The following is a 21,096-nucleotide window of genomic DNA, read 5'->3' as shown; positions in this document are numbered from 1 at the left end:
AAGGATGTCATGTCAAGTTTAGCACACAGTGGACGCCATAATATCAAAGCCAAAAAAAACTTGGCTGAATTGTGTTTTTTTTCACCCCACAAAGAGTATTTTTCTTGTTTTACAATACAAGGTATGGTAAATTAAAATGTGCCATTAAAAAATACAACTTGCCCTGCTAAAAATAAGCTCTCATACGGCTATGTGAATGGAAAGTTTATAAAGTTATGGCTCTTTGTCTTCAAAAAAATCTCTTTCTTTATTACATCAATGCAGATACATATTAAGAACGCATATTGGCCCATCCAGCCTTCATCAGATCATTACAAACAAAGTAATTATGTGTAGCCTTAAAAACCTGTTTAAAGTTTTCTACAGTTATTATGTATACAATAAAATACAGCATTACCAGCAGTGTATGTTCAAACATGGTGCACATATTTTAATAAGCATATTTTCCAGTACACCAATATATTTTGGCCACAAAGGTTGTTCAATTACGTCTTTTTTTTCCCCAAAAAAACATGCAGCAAATTTTTTTATACCACCATATGTGTATAAACACCTAGACATCTGCCCCCAACAACTTATCATTTTTTGGATTGTTTTCTAATTTTAAAAAGCATAACAAATCCAACAGTGTAGTGCCAACTAGAGCACTAATTTGGGTCAAATGTATTTATACTCAAATTGAATCTTCCGACCAATTTATTAGAGTGAGACCCAAAATGAATTTCAACAAATTAAATTATCTCTGGTCTTGATCTGTAAAGCAACCAAAACTGTTCTCAATTTGTTGTGAAGGGATCTTTGAGACATAGCATTAGAAGAGTTGAGGCCCAATCGTGAAACACCATTAAAGAGTTGTCTCAGTGTTTTGGGTTTTCTTTAAGAGGAGCAGCAAGTATTCTAAAATATAAAAAAAAAACACTACTCATCTTCTCAACCCCGGTGCAGATGCTCTGACAGTTCCCCATTGGTCTTCACCACTTAATAATATTGTTAAGGGGGCCCGCCAGAGCATCTCTACAGGATTGCTGGGGAATTGAAGAGGTGTTTTTTTATTTATTCTTATTAATTTTTCAAGGAGTCAGAACAATCCCTTAAAGAATTTTACCATTAATTCACTCACTCAATTTTTCATGAAATTCATCATGAAAGGGCTTTAGATATCGATGATATGCAAGTAAATAAAAGCTGAGATGCAGTACCCTGGAAGGACCACCACTTAGTTCTGCTTCTGGCTCCATCCACTGTTATTTTTCTGATGCTGTCAGCTTTTTTTTTTTGATCTGCTACGGAATTTTCTACAGAGGCCCCGAACAGAGCCTCCAATGCAGAGTGTGAACACTACCTTAGGTGGGGATTTTGAGTGTTGGACCCTCATCTATTTCATATTGATGATCTATCCAGAGAATACGTCATCAATATGTAAAGGGTGAAAAATACCTTTAACTGGTTATTCACTTTGTATCTTGCAGTCATTCAATAGAGAGCTTCAATGTGTACTTCTAGTAAATAATCTGTCCTGATCATGTGATAATAGAGATTTCAGAGCTCTGCCTTGTGATAAGCTGAGCAGTGAGCACCTATGTGACCATCTCTTGATTATGAAAGATTCTCACCCTCTGGAAGTAAACATTGAACATTTAACATTCCTGTTAAATTTCACAAAACAGAAATCTTGAAAACTGAAAAATAGGAGTAACCTTTCATTATATAACTATTAGGATACGGCCACACATGGCATAAATGTAGTCTCCCACTTCATTAGTTAATGTAATTTAACTATTTTGCACTGTGTTTCCCAAAGGCTGTGTATAGGAAGGTATATGGGAGTAAGGGGTTAATTAGCCAGCGGCTATTTCAGTTGGTAGGCAGTTACTAGGTGAGAGCTGGCTCCTCCTTTCCCCATTGGGTCTGTAGAGTAGAGTCTGGAGTGAGCAGGGAGCTCTAAGCAGTGTGTCTGACGAGAGTGGGCAGAAAAGCAGCCAGTAAATTGAACCAGCCTCTGAGGGAAGAGTGCTGAGAAATACAAGCCAGTGAAAGGTAACACACATATTCCTGTTTTGACTTCACTACAATTTGGTGGGATTAGAAGTGTCAGAAACCCAGGCATACTCAAAGAGGTTGTCCGAGACTAAATCAGACCTCCAGACCTGGCCGACCCGAGGTGGTGATGATACTCACCTGGTCCCCTCTGCTGGATTCGGTCTGTGTGGCTCCCGGATTGGCACTTTCGCTCCTCTCTGCGCTGATATCAACATCCGTCGATGGGGGGGGGGGGGGGACATGTGACCACTGAAGCCAATCACAGGCCACAGCAATTACATGCTCCCCTTGCGTCACGTGTATATGATCACCGCAGGTCGGCCACGTGGGGAAGTCTTATTTAGCTTTAGATAACCACTTTAAAAGACAGTTTGGCCACCTGTTATACGACTGGTCTAAAAAGAGCCTTCTAGGCTAGACAATGCTCCCCAGAAATTGGGAATGTTAATAAGCTCTTATCCAGGAGCTTTTGTCCATTTGGATAAGATCTTATTTATATTCCCTCTTTCCCAAGGAGCCTTGACCGGCCTATAAGACTCCCTACCCCAAATTGGTGATCTCTATAAGGAGAATCTTAATTCCACCGGGCCCAAGTCCAATGCCTCCTTCCAAGCCAAACCAGCACCGTGCCCTGCACTAACAAGGGGCATAAACTGCAAAACATCCGTCTGCATATGGGGGTATTTTTTGGCTTATGTTGCAAGGTCTGTCTAAAGGAGCTGTCATTAACTTAAAGGGTAGCCATCCAATAATTGGCACTAGAGAGGCAGTTTTTGTCCTCCTGGATAGGAATTGTTTTGTGACATTACCTTGTACTTTACACCTGTATAGGCTATGAACTGTGACCAGGATCACCATGTGCATCATCCTTGTACTGTGACCAGGGATGGGATCCCAGTGGTTCTGCCAAACTAAATAACCGATTCCCAGAATCGGGAGGAATAAGATACCGACTCATTTCTATATTGGTTTCAATTATATCAGCATTGCTTAGAACTCGGATAAAACTGAATATGCTTTAAAGGGGTTGTCCAAAGTCATACAAACCCATCTCATATATCTTAATTTCCTTCAAAGTGTCCTTTTGTAATATGCTTTCATTACTAATCTTGCCCCTGTTTTTATACCTGAAGTCCTGTCACGTGATCCCATCCATATCGCGCTCTGATGCTTCCAGTGACATAACGTCCATTCCTCTTCTCAAGTCCTTTCTGCTCTGCTCCGTCGCCTCCTCACATGGTGACCCTTCTAATTTACATAGGTGCGTGTTGGGCGGGTCGTTGGCGGCACTGACAGAGCTGGCTCTTTCACTTGGGCATACTCTCTGTAAGCCTGCACTTGAAACTTGTCTGTGCTGGTGCCAGTAGTTGCAGAGCACTCTATGGGGGGAATTTATCATGAGGGGTCTGCGTTACTGCATTACTTTATGGCACATCTATCGAATGTCTCATGTTACTTGATAAATTTGTCTTATCCCTAGACCTAAAACATTTGTCTGGAGAAGCTACTCCAGTTTTCCTGCTCCATCCTCCTCCAGAATAAAATTAGGATAAATCCAGGCCGTAATGTCCCTAGAAATGTTGGAGTGGCGATATGGATGGGGTTATGTGACATGACAGGATTGACAAACAGGAGCAAGATTAATAATGAAATATTACAAAGCTGCATATTAAAGGACATCATGATGTATGAGATAGGGTTGTATGACTCTGGACACCCCTTTAAGCCAAGCACTGGTGGGTGTCTCTTTTTAAGCCAAGCACTGGTGGGTGTCTCTTTTTAAGCCAAGCACTGGTAGGTGTCTCTTTTTAAGCCAAGCACTGGTGGGTGTCTGAGAGCCCTGCCAGGCTCATTTATCCCACCCCGCTTTGCCTTTCCGAGTTACTGCGGAGAAGCCAGACCTGACCTGTATCGCTGAATGATGGCACAGGTACAAGGACAGGTGAGCAGTTTTTGTTTTGTTTTTTGCTGGTGGTGGCCCTTTATTTTTGGGTGCAGTAGCTGTAGGGGTTTTCTGGGCATTTCAGGTTTGTGTCACTTCAGCAAATAACTTTATCTACATAATAAATGCTAATACGAGGCACTTACTAATGTACTGTGATTGTCCATATTGCCTCCTATTCTGTCTGGATTCATTTTTCCATCACATTATTCACTGCTCGTTTCAGTGGTTACAACTACCCTGTAAGGCTAGGGTTACACAACAACATGTGTCGTGCGAGACATAAGAGAACAACTACACTGCAACATGTGTCGCGTGACATTGATGTCGCACCAATGTCGCACAACAAATTTTATAGTGATAGTCTATGGTGTTGCACTGCGACATGCGACATGCTGCGACTGCGATGCGACAGTCGCAGAAAAATCTGTCTTGGATGGATTTTCTGCTACTGTTGTGTCGCAGCATGTCGCAGTGCCACACCGTGACATTGGTGCGACAAAATGTCGCGCGACACATGTCGTCTTGTAGCCCTAGCCTAATCCAGCAGCGGTGGTCGTGCAGCTCCCTGCTAAGCTGTGCAGCAGAGAGCGTGTCAAAATCCCATTCAGCCTAACAGAATCTCTATTAGGGTAAATAGGAAAAGGAATCAAAAGATCCCAGGTTCTAGCCCCCTTAGGGGGATAAAAATTATTATACAAATAAAATAAAAAAGTTTAAATCACCCCCTTTCCCAATTTTACATATAAAAATATATAAACAATAAAAAAAAACTAAAAACATATCAGGTGTTGCCACATCCGAAAATGTCTGAACAATCAAAATGTTTTTCTGCGTGCAGTGAACGCCGTAACGTAAAGTTTTTTTGTCAACTCCCCCCCCCCCCAAAAAAAATAATTTGAATAACAGTGATCAAAAAGTCGTATGTACAACAAAAAAGGTACAAAAAAACTACAGTTTGTCCCGCAAAAAAAAACACCCCTCATACAGCTCTGTGGACTGAAATATAAAAAAGTTATGGCTGGCAGAAAATAGTGATGCAAAGAAAATTTTGATTTTTAAAAGGTTTTTATTTTTTAAAAGTAGCAAAGCAAAAAAAACAAGACTATACAAGATTGATATCGCTGTATAATAATAATAAGGACGTCATGTCATTTTGAGTGCGCAGTGAACGCTGATGTCAAACCCCTAAAAACCTTGGAAGAAGTGTTGTTTTTTTATTTTTTATTTAACCCCACAAATAATTTTTTTCCTCATTTTCCAATAACAGACATGGTAATCTAAATGATGCCCTTAAAAAATACAACTTATCCCACCAAAAAAAAAGCCCTCATATGAAAATTAAAAAAGTTATGGCAATATATAATATATTGGGAATATTGTAATTAGTTTTATCTGTTACTCTAGAGATGATTTTCTGAAGTGTGCTACAAATACACAACAATTACCTCACATGCAATTAGTCTGTCAAGTAGGAAACCTATTAAAAACTTGGATCCCCCCACTGGCTGTGACACCACTGCGAGTACTAATTCTGTGTTGCGAGATCACTATTGTTATTATCGCTGTAGACAAATATCGATGTGTATTGGACATCACTGTATTTAGGATCTCTGCTCTGTGTTATCATATTGCAGGGTGCATTGTCCAAGTTCTGTGACACAACTGTAAAAATTATTACCATGTAGTGACATCACTATGTGCATTTTCAGGTTGAGGTGGAAAGGTTCTTCTGCTATATCAGACCAAACCCTTACCATACATTACATGTAGAGTTAGGCAGTTGTTTTTATCAAGCTGGGGATTTCATGTTACACCTTGCTACAAAGATAATATACTGTAAGAGGATTCAGAAAGACAATGCTTAAAAAGTCACCTGTAAGAACTAAAGAATGTACCCCAACCCTCTCAATCTTGGAACAAGAAGTCTCTTGTTAAAGGAGTTGTCTGAGATTTTGATATTGTCTCAGGTTAGGTCATCAATATCTGATCAGTTCGGACTCCTAGCACCCCAATCAGCTGTTTTCTAGGCCAGTGATGTCACAATTATCGGTCACATGGCCTAAGCACAGCCATTATGCAATGTTAGGTGCTGTGCTTGGTAAGCTGTGAGGAGGTCATAGCGCTCAACTGTGAAATAAAAAATAAATAAAAAATGCAATACTGCCATGGTTTTTGGGGTTTTTAGCGGTCACTGTGTGCTAAAAATGATGTGATGCGATGTCCTTATTCTGCTGGTTTTTATAATGTTTTCCTACTTAAAAAAAATAAAAACCTTAGAATTTTTTTATTTTTTTTTGCACTGCAATTTTATGACACCAATCACTTTTTTTAATATTTATGTGAGGGCTTGTTCTTTGTGGGTTGAACTGTAGATGTTATTGGTACGTACGACTACTTGATCACTTTTTAGTAAAATTTTTAGAGGGGACAAGGTTACCAAAAAATGATGAATCGTGGGATTTAATTAGTTACGGCCTTTACTGCTCAGGAAAAATATTTTTCTATCTTAATAGTTTGGACATTTTGGGACATAGAGATACCTGTTATGTTTATTTTTATATGTTGTTAGAGTCATTTTTAGCCTTCACACCAAGCTCCACATTAAATAAATGCGGTATACCAGAGAGAATGAACAGAGGCAGATATGAACTTTCATGCCTCCAACAACTTCTCTAAGGCCCCGGCTCTAGAAGTGTTAATTTATATGCTAAGTCATATAGAAGCATATTAGGTATCTGCATATAAGTAATAACAATTAAGCCTATAATTATTCTTGTTTCAGTACCACGCATGCATATAAAATATGAATGTAGATAACAGTCACGCCGCTCACGTTACAGACCCTCGTGAATTTGACCTGCAGGTGAAAGGTGCACAGTTAATTTTCCCCTACTTTACAGAAGAGCATTCCCCTGCTGCAAATTCTCAACAATGACCTGAGTCTAAACCATGGAAACATTTCCCATGAAATATAAAATATCTGATACTCTCATATATATAAAATTGGAAAAGGGGTTAATTTGAATTTTTTATATTTTTGTGTTTTCTTTTAAACTTTTTTTGGAACATGCAATGTTCTGATTGTTTATCCCATAGACTGCAATATAATACTATTGCAGTCAATGGCATTTTTACAGGCTATAATAAAGAAAAGAAAAAAAATAGAGGGTTATATTTTAAACTTTTGGGAAAAAGACCTTCTCCGTGAAATGAGTGTATAGGCGCCAATGGAGGGATGTGTTAGAAGTCACTTCTGAAATAAGACAAACCTTTTTGGTGTTCTCCCGTATTGATGAGACTAATATAAAAGTATAGAATAAAACCAGCATGGGTATAGGCAGCTCAGTTACATGGATGGTCCATGAATAGTGACAAGCGGTGAAGTGGATTTTAACAAGCTGCCTGTCAGGGCGTGTCTCGGGCATGGCTTTTTAGGCAACTATGACAGCGCTCGAAGCCCCAGGCTGTCATGGGAACCAATTAGAGGCCCGTGATTCTGCACGACTGGAGGACAGCAGCATCTAAGAGTTTAAATGATCGCTGATCCCTGGCACAGCTGGCAGGTGCCTACTGCATCATACAGCCTGGAACCCACCATTGATGGATTGAGCTTAAACGCATGAGCCCCCTCCTTACATTCCGTGCACACTAGTGTCTTACATGTACAACAGCACTATATGTTAAGGGGTTAATTAAATCTGGTTTGAAGGTGATTTTCAACAAAACTGAATGTTGAATTATTTGTTTAAGGGCTATTCCAGAAATAATAGATTATCACCAATCCACTGGTGATAATCTTGATATACTGCTCGATCATGTCCTCTGTTTGAATGTAGTGGCAGTCAAGTCAAAGTCTGTGGGACTGCTGTAATATTTCTGTCAGCCCCAGATGACTGGGGTGAAGGCATGCATGCTCGACCAATGCCCCGTTCGAATAGGGAACACTGGACCCACATTCTGGCAATCGGTGGGGTCCTAGGTGTTGGAACCCCACTGATGTTGAAGTTATCACCTATCTAGTGATGGTGATGGAATATACCTTTAAATGCTACAAATTTAAAGGGGTTGTCCAGCTTCATATAGTTTTTTAAATACCCACCACCCAGTGGGACTTGTTGATGGAAGCATGCTTACTTGCTCCCTGACTCCCGGTTTCATCTGTCTTTACTGCACTTCGGTCCCCACATGTAAACTTCAGGCATGAATGGGTTCACGTGCACCAACAGTGACATGCCACTTGGGGACACATCACCACTGCAGCCAGTTATTGCGACGTGTGTCCTTGTCTCTTCCAGAAGTTTACATGTGGAGCCTGGACCACAGTGTAGACATCGGTGGACAAATGGAGCTGAAATTGAGCATCAGGGAGCAGATAAGCATTCTTTCCTGGGTGGTGGTGGGTATTTAAAAAATATGTAAAGTTGGACAACCCCGTTACAGTTATGTAATCTATGCAGCGCACGGGGAACTCTACATTGACACCTAAAGGTCATGTATGGTACTGAAAGATCTAAATCTCTGAAATAAGGCAATCACTGTGCTGTAGTCCCCACCTTTAGTTACAGGAATATGCTGCTGGTAACTCCGCTGTTTATCTTATGTAAATGTGTATGACTGTAAAACCAGCGACTTGTTGTTTAAAAAGCTGAAGTGCCAGATGCCATTTAGTAGTGGTAACTAGGTAAACATAGACTGTTGCGCTGCGCTGGCAGACTGGCACTGGAGATGGGGTTGCCTGCTCATTGTATTTGTGCAGCTATTTTTAGCAACTGCATAGTTGTATGAATAATACGAGGAGGATTAGAATGGCGCGATCATGAGTAAGCTAAGGAAACGCTGGACTGTATTTCATAGAAAAAAACTGATCATGCTGAGGATAACCTTATGCCATGTAATCGGCATCTGACACAGCTGTCATGTCTGGTTACCCTTGCTTTAGGTTGTAAGGACTTTGTCATTTATGTCTTACTGATCTTTGCAGTGCATTGTGACATTCACATATGCTTCTGCGCCTGTGCTTTAATGCAGCTAATGGGGGTCCCTATAAATTACATTATTGACATCGATACCCTGAGTGGTATGGCTGGAGTGGTATGGCTGGATCCCTACTCTAGGATGACGAAAGAAATCAGACATTCACAGTCGTAACCAGTGGCATAACTATAGTTCTTTAGGCCCCAGGGCAAACTACCCCCAATATCCCCCCCCCTGTTGTGCCTGGTCGCACCCTCTGTCATCGCAATCGTTACACCCCTGGTCTATGATAATAATAGTATCCCCCCACTAATGTACCTATAGCGCCCACAGTAATATCCCTATAGTTCCTTTCCACTGCCCCCAGTAATGGCCCCCACTGCCTCCGGTAATGTCCCTCACTGCCTCCCGTAATGTCCCTCACTGCCCCTAGTAGTGTCCCCCCACTGCCTCCCACTGCCCCTAGTAGTGTCCTCCACTGCCCCCAGTAATGTCCCTCACTGCCCCTAGTAGTGTCCTCCACTGCCCCGGTAATGTCTCCCACTGCCCCCAGTAATGTCTCCCACTACTCCTAGTAATGTCCCCCACCGACCCAGCAGGTAGTGCCCCCTATTGCCCCTAGTAATGTCCTCCACTGCCCCTAGTAGTGTCCTCCACTGCCCCTGGTAATGTCCCCCACTACTCTTAGTGATGTCCCCCACCGACCCAGCAGGTAGTGCCCCTAGTAATGTCCCCTACTGACCCTAGTAATGTCCCCCATATGTAGTGGGGCCCAGCATTGTCACTGTACTTCATGCCGGGCCCCATCAGAGCACTCAACTCACCTCCATCATATGCGCTCCAGCATCAGGCCCCGGCGCTGCCCTACTGGAATTAGTCACAAATTAAGCAGGTGGACAGAGCCTAACCGATGTTAGTCAGGCTCCGCCCACCCATTTAATTTGTGACTAATTCTAATAGGGCAGTTGTAGGACTCTAAACATTCTGTCTTGTCCATGTGATCTTTAGCAAACTGCAAATGGGCAGCAATGTTCTTTTTGTAGAGCTGCTGCTTTCACCTTGCAAATTCGCCCCCCAAAAAATGGCGAATCAGCCATTTTTATTTTTTACCGTTACGCTATTTTGATGATTTTGTGACATGGGGGTGCAAATGATATTTATTTTTAAAACATTTTTAAAAACATGTTTTATTTTTTTACACTTATAATTGTCCATGGCATCTGAGGGTTTAAACATCTGCGATCAGAATTATTGCCGGTCGCAGACATTAGCCCCAGGACTCTGCTGTTTTAAACAGCAGAAACTCCTGGGACTATGGAACCAACTGTGCTCGCAAGCAGGTGCCATCTTTAAAACCCCAACCAGTGCCATACATGTATGGTGCTGCCCAGGAAGGGGCTAAATTAAATAGGTCACCCACTCGCATCTGATTTTCATCCCATTCATTTAAAACACTTTAAAACACCTGACTCTAATTTCATCTTTAAATTATCTGCTATACCTTAAGGTTCACATACTTTTGCCACTGGACTGTCATTGGACTGAGAGAAGCAGAATGTTTGGTTTGGCAAATTGCCCACCTCTGACCTAGCTGTTAGGAGGTGTTGGGAGCACACGTTACATGAGGGCATGCATACATGACGCAGACAGACCGCCAGCAGAGAGGCTCGTTTGATCCGCTGACAAGCACGAGCAACTCCCACAGTTTCATTGTCCAGCATCCAGACACAGGTGGCACCTTCCTTGTCTCCCTGTCTCTTCCTAGACCATTTCCAGGCATTTAGCAGAATGAAATTTGGTGTCATGGTGCCCATTACGCGTCCTGCTATTGACAACCAGCCACGTTTGCCTTCATTTTCAGTGATATCTTGAATAATAAACCTGGACTGCTATGGACTGGAACCGTATAGTCTTTAGCTATGAATCCAGAATATCTGTTTGAGATCTGAAGACAGTTTGGTTCTAGAATGGAGGTCTTGTTTTTTTTTTTTTTTATTGGCGACAGGTTATGACCATTGGGATTCTCAGCTCCTAGGCAGGAGAACCTTTTTAAATGTGATTATATACACACTTGGACACAATTGTTGGTATCCTTCAATTAAAGAAAGAAAAACCCACAATGGTCAGTGAAATAACTTGAAACTGACAAAAGTAATAATAAATATAAATTTGCTGAAAATCAACTAATGAAAATCAGACATTGGTTTTGAATTGTGGTTATAAAGAATAATTTATAAAGCAAACTGGTCTGGATAAAAATTACTTTATATTAACTTAATTACTTAATATTTTGTTGCACAACCATTTGAGGAAATCATTGCAATCAGGCGATTTCTGTAACTCTCAATAAGACTGTCCACATGTATGTTGCCCCACTCCTTGTGAGCAAACTGCTCCACCTGTCTCAGGTTTGAAGGATGCCTTCTCCAGACTGCATGTTTCAGTTCCTTATGCAGATGCTCAATAGGATTTAGATCAGGGCTTATAGAAGGCCACTTCAGAATAGTACAATGCTTTGCTCTTTGCCATTCTTGGAGGTTTTTAGCTGTGTGTTTTCGGTCATTATCCTGTTAGAGGACCCATGACCTACGACTGAGACCAAGCTTTTTTCTCTTTTTATTTCTTGATAGTCTTGAGAGATTGAATTGCAGCCCTGCACAGATTCAAGACACCCTGTGCAAGATGCAGCAAAGCAAAGGAAATTCTCACAGAAGCTTTGTGGCTTGTCAGTATGCATTTTGGCAAGTTCCAGTCTCTTTTTTATGATTTGCTTTCAACAGTGGGTTCCCCCTAGGTCGCCTTCCATAAAGTCCACTTTGGCTAAGACAGCAGTGGATAGTACGATCTGACACTGATGTATCTCGCCCTTGAAGTTCACATCTAATCTCTTTGTTCTGGGCTCTTTGGTTACCATTCATATTATCTGTCTCTTCAATTTGTCAGCAACTTTCCTCTTGTGGCCACATCCAGGGAGGTTAGACCTTAAACCTCTGAATAATATGTGCAACTGTAGTTACAGGAACATCAAACTGTATGGAGAAGGTCTTGTAGCCTTTACCTTTAACATGTTTGTCTATAATTTTCTTTCTAATCTCCTGAGACAACTCTCTCCTTAGTTTTCTTTGGTCCATGTTCACGTTGGTACCCATCCACCATGATACCAAACAGTACAGTGACTACTTTTAACCCTCCAAGTAGGCAGACTGACTGATTCCAAGTTTGAAGGTACCTGTGATGCTAAATACAGGACACACATTAGTTTAACATGTCCCTATGGTAAAATTATTTTCAATCTTATCGAGGGGGTACCATCATTTTTGTCCAGGCCAGATTCCATTTTTTTTTTTTTTATTATTCTCATGAACCACAATTCAAAAGCAATGTCTGATTTTCAGTACATTTTATTTATTATTACTTTTGTCAGTTTTGAGTTTCAGTGATTATTATTATTTTTTTTCTTTAACAGAAGGGTACCAACAATTTTTCCATGAGTATATATACATATTTAAGACAGTTGAGTAATGTTCCATATTTTGTTTTCCCCAAGACCCAATACAATTGAAGTCTTCAGAAGCAGCAAAGACTTCACTTGTTGTCGTCCATATTTCATGTTTCCACCATCGGTGCTGAAAGGGATAAATGATGGACACTTAGGATGGAAAAAGCTCAGTGTAGATGATTTACCTTAAAGGAGCAATTCATGGTTGCATCATGTATCTATGAAATCTTAAAATAGGGTAATTTATCTAATAAAATATCTTACGTAGCTCCTCTAGTATGGTAGGTATATACTTCATCAGTGATGGTGGCAGTTTCTGAGCAACCAATAAAAAAAATTTGGGTTTCTAGCTTCTGTTTTTTTTTATTCCTATGTCTTACGTAATTTCCTGGAAAATATTAGATGAAAAAAAAACAATGTCAAGGGAACATTTACACACAGCCACATTTCATGTGTTATCTCAGGAGCAGACCTGTATCTTTTTAAACATGCTGGGTTATTGTACTGTATGCTAAGGGCTATTCTTCTGGCTCACCACCATTTTGTCATCACCACTCATTCATGTAAAAAACATGAAAATAAAACACTAGCGCTGGACAGGAGACAAGAGATTACTTTACAAAACGCCTCCTGGGCCCTGAATGCCCCTAAGTGCCCCACACGGTAGATATCCCCCCTTAGTGCCCCCTCACTATAGTGATGCCCCTCAGTGCCCCACACAGTAGAATGCAGCATTAGTGCCCACACAGTGGAATGCCTTCTTAGTGCCCCACACAGTAGTTATGCCCCCTTAGTGCCCCCACACTCTAATCATGCCCCCCACACATTAGTCTTGCCTCCTTAGTGCCCTCACACAGTAAAATGTCCTGTTAGTGCTCAAACACAGTAGCTCCCCCACAAATTACTTTTACCCCCATAGTATCCCCTTACAGTATTACTGCCCCTTTAGTGCACCTCTTACAATAGTGAAGCCCCTGTAGTGTTAATAAAAATAAAAAAGTAACACTCACCTAGCCTGCTCCTCTGATTAACGGAGAACATCTTGCTCTTCCTAGCAGCAGCCACAATGCAGTGATGTAATCACACCTTTTTCTCAGCCCACCATGTGCGATGACATCACTGTATCCCACCTGTTTCTGGGGAGAGCACAGGGAGAGGCCTGGCCATAAATGATGACAGTCACAGCAGTAGCCGAGATAACCCGTAAAAATACTTGTTCTTGTTGATCTTGTGGTAAGATTAATACCATCTGAGATTTTACCTTAACCTTTCTAATTTTAGGAGCTTTTCTCATTCCATATGTGATCATGGCTGTGTTTGGTGGAATTCCTCTCTTCTATATGGAGTTGGCCTTGGGTCAGTATCACAGAACTGGCTGCATTTCTGTATGGAGGAAAATATGTCCCTTATTTAAAGGTAAGATGGTAACTTGGGAACAGTCATCTACAATCTGTATCTCTTACACCAGAAAGACATTTCTCCAAGTATCTAATATGAATTAAAAACACTTTATGACTCTGCTTGGCATGGACTAAACCAGGGGTGCACAACCTGTGGCCCGGGGGCCACATGCGGCCCTTGATACCATTCTGTGCGGCCCCAACCATCTGGTAACAGACATGTATGCCTATATCTTGTGGCTGCTCACATGCATTTTTCCTGTATTCTCCCATTAGATGGGAGTCCTGGAGGTATAACTAGACATTTATGATATATAACTGTGTGTACAATACGCAATAAATACAGTATTTCACTTGGTAATACCCCTTTAACTTTTATTTTCGGCCCTTGTTATTCCTTCAGTCTGAAAATTGGGCCCCCACCCAGAAAACGTTGTGCACCCCTGGACTAAACAAAATCAAAGTGATTGACCATGGTCCAGTTCCAATGAAACATGCACTATAGACGCAGACTGTGTTACTGCTATGAGGTCCTTAGAAAGAGGTACCAACTTGGGTTGGTCTGATCCCATCTCCTGTACAAGACTCTCTGTAGAAGAACTACATTATGTGTAAATAAGGTGGAGGAGAATATGTTAAACCATCATGTAAAACCAATGGTGAAGCGAATTACCAAGCCCTTCTCTTCTGGGTGACAAACTCTAGCACCATAACAGAGAGCCAATTTTCAACTTTTCTATTGGTCTCCTATTATAGTAACATAGTACATAAGGCCGAAAAAAGACATCTGTCCATCCAGTTCGGCCTTTTATCCTGCAAGTTGATCCAGAGGAAGGCAATTTTCCCCACTTAAGGGAAAAAAATTCCTTCCCGACTCCATTCAGGCAATCAGATAACTCCCTGGATCAACGACCCCTCTCTAGTAGCTATAGCCTGTAATATTATTACACTCCAGAAATACATCCAGGCCCCTCTTGGATTCCTTTATTGTACTCACCATCACCACCTCCTCAGGCAAAAGGTTCCATAGTCTCTTACCGTAAAGAATCCTCTTCTATGTTTGTGTACAAACCTTCTTTTCCTCCAGGCGCAGAGGATGTCCCCTCGTCACAGTCACAGTCCTGGGGATAAATAGATGATGGGAGAGATCTCTGTACTGACCCCTGATATATTTATACATAGTAATTAAATCTCCCCTCAGTTGTATTTTTTTCTAAAATGAATAACCCTCATTTTTATAATCTTTCAGGGTACTGTAGTCCCCCCCATTCCAGTTATTACTTTAGTTGCCCTCCTCTGGACCCTCTCCAGCTCTGCTATGTCTGCCTTGTTCACAGGAGCCCAGAACTGTACACAGTACTCAATGTGTGGTCTGACCAGTAATTTGTAAAGTGGTGGGACTATGTTCTCATCACGGACATCTATGCCCCTTTTGATGCAACCCATTATCATATTGGCCTTGGCAGCAGCTTCCTTTACAGCTTAGTTTGCTGTTCACTAAAATTCTTAGGTCCTTTTCCATGTCAGTGTTACCCAGTGTTTTACTATTTAGTATGAACAGGTGACTTGCATTATTCCTTCCCATGTGCATAACCTTACATTTGTCAGTGTTAAACCTCATCTGCCACTTCTCTGCCCAAGCCTCCAATCTATCCAGATCCATCTGTAGCAGTATTCTGTCCTCTTCCGTGTCAGTTTACTTTACACAGTTTAGTGTCATCTGCAAAAATTGATATTTTACTGTGCAAGCCTTCTACAAGATCATTAATAAATATATTGAAGAGGATAGGGCCAGTACTGACCCCTCTGGTACTCCACTAGTGACAGTGACCCAATCTGAGTGTGTACCATTAATAACCACCCTCTGTTTTCTATTACTGAGCCAGTTACTTACCCTCATATAGACATTTTCTCAGTCCGAGCATTCTTATTTTATATACTAACCTTTTATGCGGTACAGTATCAAATGCTTTGGAGAAGTCCAGATATACGACATCCATTGATTTGCCGCTGCCAAGTCTGGAACTTACCTCCTCATAGAAACTGATTAAATTAGTTTGACATGACCAATCCCTCATGAAGCCATGCTGTTATGGCGTTATTTGCTTATTTTAATTGAGGTGCTTCAAGATAGCATCTCTTAGAAAACCTTCAAACAGTTTACCCACGACGAATGTTAAACTTACCGGCCTATAGTTTCCGGGCTCTGTTTTTGGACCCTTTTTGAATATTGGCACCACATTTGCTATGCGCCAATCCTGTGGAACACTCCCTGTCAGTATAGAGTCCTTAAATATCAGAAATAAGGGTCTGGCTATGACATTACTTAATTCTCTTAGGATACGGGGGTGTATGCCATCTGGTCCATTTTAGTTTTACATTCTGCATTTCATCTGACAGTTTATTTTCTTCAGTGAATACAGTGAAGATTTTTTTAATTTTTTTTTTATAGCTTTGCTTTCTCCTTATTGCTCTCTGCAACTCTCCTCTCATCACTCTGTAACGGGCCGACGCCTTCAGATTTATACTTTTTACTAATTTAGGGTTAGTTTTGCTCTCTTTGGCAATTAATCTCTCGGTCCCTAGTTTACATATTCAAATTTTTTTCCTTATAGTTTTTCAGTGCTTCCTCACTACCCTCCTGTTCTAATGATTTAAATGTTTTCTTTTTGTCATTTATTGTTTTCTTTACAGTTCTATTTATCCACATTGGTTTCTTCTTGTTCCTTAACCTTTTATTCCCATAAGGTATGTACCTCTCACAATTAGATTTTAGGATGCTTTTAAAAATATCCTAATTTGTGGCTGTATTTTTATTTTTGAGGACTTTGTCCCAGTTAGTTAGGCCTATGGCCTCTCTTAGTTGGCTAAATTTAGCTTTTTTGAAGTTTGGTATTTTTGTTCCTCCCTGAAGAAACACTCTTTTGAATGATAATTGGAAAGTTATTACTTTATGGTCACTATTTCCCAGGTGTCCCCCAACCTGCACATCTAGTATGGCTGTCCCTCTAGTCGGGTCCTGAACCAGTTGCGAAAGGTTTTTGTCTTTAGTTATTGCCAAGAACCTGTTTCCTTTATGAGATGTATAGGTTTCAGTTTCCCAGTCAATATCTGGGTAGTTGAAGTCCCCCAAAATAACGACCTCATTATGGTTTGCCGCCTCGTCTATCTCGTTTAGTAGTAGATTTTCTGTGTACTCTGGTATATTAGGTGGTTTATAATAAACTTCTATTAGTAATTTATTATTGTTTTTGCCTTCATGTATTTCTACCCACAGTGACTCCACATGTTCACGTCCCTCACTTATATCTTATCGGACTGTGGGCTTTAGACAAGACTTTACATAAAGGCATACCCCCCTTCCCCCCTGGTTTTGGTGATCCTTGCTAAACAGACTGTAACCCTGTACATTAACTGCCCAGTCATAACTATCATCCAGCCATGTCTCAGTTATTCCCACTACGTCATAGTCCTCCTTACACGTCACTAATTCCAGTTCCCCAGTTTTATTAGTCAGGCTTCTGGCATTAGTATACATACATTTCACAGGTTTATGTATCTTTTTTACCCTACACCTTTCCTTCTGAACTGTTCTAGTCCCTCATTCCATTCCTCCCCCAGTTCCATTACCTTGCCCCAGGTCTCTATCTGCACTATCTTCCCCTCCTATAATGTAATTACCCCCCGAGTCCCTAGTTTAAACACTCCTCCAACCTTCTAGGCATCTTCTCCCTCAACACAGCCGCCCCTTCCCCATTGAGGTGCAGCCCATCCCTACGATAGAGCCTGTAGCCGAGAAAGAAGTCGGTCCAGTTCTCCAGGAACCCAAACCCCTCCTTCCTACATCAGTTCTTGAGCCACTTGTTAACCTCCCTAATCTCCCGCTGCCATTCTTGTGTGGCTAGTGGTACAGGCAGCATTTTGGAAAATACTACCTTTGAGGTCCTTGCCATAAGCTTTTGACCTAAATCCCTAAAATCATTTTTAAGGACGCTCCACCTACCTCTAACTTTGTCATTGGTTCCGATATGGACCATAACCGCCGGACCTTCTCCAGCCCCTCCCAGTAATCTGTCAACCCTATCCGCGATGTATCGAACCAGAGAGCCAGAAAGACAAAAACACCGTTAGACGATCCCGGTCTTTTTGATAGATCGCCCTATCTGTACCCCTAATAATTGAGTCTCCCACTACCAGCACCTGTCTGACCTGCCCTGCTCTCCTGGTCCCCTGCTTACTGGAGCCGACATTCCCCTGACTGGCAGAGGAAGTGTCCGGCTGAAGCAGTGCTTTCTCTGAACTGACATCCCGCTCATCTGCCAACCTTGCAAACTTGTTGTCAGATCAGGGCTAGCCTCCCTTTCTAACTGTTATCCAGCTAGCTACCTCACTTTCCTCAGCCTCCTCGCTACCACCCTCCCCCACATCTACCGCAAAGAGTACTTGCTCAGTGAGCGGCAAACTCTTTTCCAAATTGTCACCGCCTCTCAGTGTTGAAACTGGCCCATTTAGATACTCAATGTGTGATTCCAAACGGGCAATTTGCTCACATTTTGAACAAAGATATGCACCCTCAAATGGCTGTTCCAGGACTGCATACATTAGACAAGATGTGCATTGGACTGTGTTGTCAATATTGGAACACATACTAAATGGGGATTACGCAAGAAAAGAGAAAAATACAATATAATGCATTGATAAGAAACTGATTTACTGCAGCCCCCACTAAAGTCACTTAATCTAAAGTCTCACACTTATACAAACACACAGTTAAAAATCAAACACGCGAACGCTCACAAACTCGCGTTATTTGCCTGCTTGTATAAATGCAGATCTCAAACCAGCCTGCTTTTTTCTCCTCTGGATTCAAACAGCAAAAAGAATGTCAAAGATCAATGTATTATCTAATACAACCTTCAATATTACCATGCCGGTAGGGATCTAAAACCATGAAGTGCTACCTATGAAGGTTTCTTCTGATTTACAGTGTTAACTCTTCTCTCTGCAGGAATTGGCTATGCGATCTGTATAATAGCACTTTATGTAGCATCTTATTATAACACCATAATGGCCTGGGCTCTCTACTACCTCATATTCTCATTCCGCTCTGAGTTGCCTTGGACCAGCTGCCATAATGAGTGGAACACAGAAAACTGCACCAACTATTTCCAGAATAGTAGCGTGATATGGATCAACAGCTCTATATCTCCGGCAGAGGAGTTTTACACGTAAGTGCATGTAAGTGTGGTGAAGTCTAAGGGACTATGTGGGTAGATGAAATGGTTCAAAAAGTTAACAAATGTAAAAATAAGCAACAGGATAACGAGTCAGCATGACTAATACACCAACCTGATACTTTCCAGTACAGATGTAAAAGTAGACTGTAAGGCCGGGTTCACATCACCAGCTGGTTTTCCATTCTTCATATGGGAACAGAAAACAGCAAAAATAAAAATTTATCCTGTATTTTATGCATCTATAATGCTTATTTATGCACATTTTGCATCTGTCTTAGCCATTTCCATCTGAGATCCATTATTTTAGACGGAAAAAAAAAAGTACTACACGAAATATATATTTTTTCAATATAAAATAACGGATGCAAAATGTGCATAACTGAGCATAACGGATGCTTAAAATACAGGATCCAATTCTTTGGGGGGGAGTTTGTAATTTTCTGTTATTCTGACGGATTAGAAGAACAGAAAACGAAATGGTGATGTGAACTCGGCCTAAGAATAAATGGAGCAAACATAACATTTCCTTAGCAGGACCATCACTATTACTGTATCGGTATTTGTCAGGCTGAAAGCCAGCATTTATGTTGGAAAGCCACTGGTTCCCCGTCAGATCCCATTATAGTCGATGGGGATCCAGAGGTGCCTGGTGGTATCTGGATGTGCCAGATACAGTAACTCCAGTAGTCTGTTCCTCTGCTTGAACAGACTACTGGAGTTAATTGCTAGAGATGTGATCCCAATGGTGGACTGGAAACGTAAAGTGGCCCTGGAAAAATACAAAAGTTGGTCCTGTCTTGTAGTCAGGTCCAAATTGACAGAAGGCAGTCAACACAAGTAGGCAGGTACAACAGACGTACTGTAGTGCAGCACAAAATACCGCTGCCCCCTGCACAGTATTCAACTGTATCTCCATCCTGAGTATGGCAATATTGTTGAATTTAGGAGAGCTCCTGCAGCCACCAGCCAGGTGCATAAGTATGTGATTCTCCTAGTATTAATTAATGCTGAAAGAATCAGATGTCATGTCATGTACCCAACTGATCGCCATGAGCAGGACTAAGGTGGCCCTCTTGGCATCAGCCCACTGGGAAATTTCCTGTAGGGTCTATGGCCAGTGCACCCCTGTGTGAACCTACCCTTATTATGTGTTGCCCAGTGACAATTTTGCTCCCTGGGCATAAAGGGTGTGAATCATCATTCACTCCAGAATTCTGCCTTCAAAAAGATGCAAAATATGGCTTTGTGAATTTTTTGGCTTATTTGTATAGAATTATTTGCAACATTTAGCATTTTTACACCATTCACTCTAGTTTTAAAAAGTGAACGTGGTTAGCTATATAAATTAGTTTTGGTCCAGATGTATCAAAAGCAAGTTCTTAAAAAAGCACAATCTTACTCCAGGCATTGAAAACTTAAAGTGTTAGGTTTAAAGATGCACAAGATTTATCGAGCAAGGCTCACCATTTTATAAATTTGGTTCAAATTACACCAACACAAACTCAAGAAAAACTGACTTTAGAACTTGCCCTCATGATAAATGTTTTACAATGGAAGAAAATGCTGCTCTTGTCCCCCCTCCTGACATGTCTATTTTAGAAACTACTGGCATTTCCCATGCAATAAGAATTCTGGAGCATCTATTCTTATGACTCCATGATGTGCCATTCCTTTGTTATTCCTGCTAGAAGTTAGGAATGAATTACTGGCAGTTTGGATTGAAGGTCCAAATGGTTGTTACCAGTTGGAGCTGTGTCCCTGCACAGTTTGACACTATCCAATGAGTGCTGCCAGGTGCAGGGACACTCCCCCAACCGGTAACACTCATACGAACCTTCACTGCAAACTTCTAGTAATTCATTCCTAACTTGTAGCAGGAATAACAAATGAAAGGCAAAACATAGAGTCCTAAGAACAGATGCTTCAGAAACGTTGGAGAATGCAAGTACACTGAACAAAAATATAAAGGCAACACTTTTTTGGTTTTGCTTCCATTTTGCT

General features: G+C 41.2%; 1 protein-coding gene across 1 annotated transcript in view; it reads left to right on the top strand.

Annotated features, from left to right (window-relative positions):
• The window catches only part of SLC6A4 (solute carrier family 6 member 4), a 112,044-nt gene that overhangs the window by 32,270 nt on the left and 58,678 nt on the right, over positions 1–21,096 (top strand). The window contains exons 3-4 of the mRNA XM_044283789.1: positions 13,740–13,874; positions 18,867–19,086. Of these exons, the coding sequence (XP_044139724.1) occupies positions 13,740–13,874; positions 18,867–19,086 (355 nt within the window). The remainder of the gene's footprint in view (positions 1–13,739; positions 13,875–18,866; positions 19,087–21,096) is intronic.

Source organism: Bufo gargarizans, chromosome 3 (genome assembly GCF_014858855.1).
Source record: "Bufo gargarizans isolate SCDJY-AF-19 chromosome 3, ASM1485885v1, whole genome shotgun sequence".
NCBI classification, from domain to species: Eukaryota; Metazoa; Chordata; class Amphibia; order Anura; family Bufonidae; genus Bufo; species Bufo gargarizans.
Note: the sequence above shows the minus strand (reverse complement) of the source record. Positions and strands in the feature narration are given on the sequence as shown.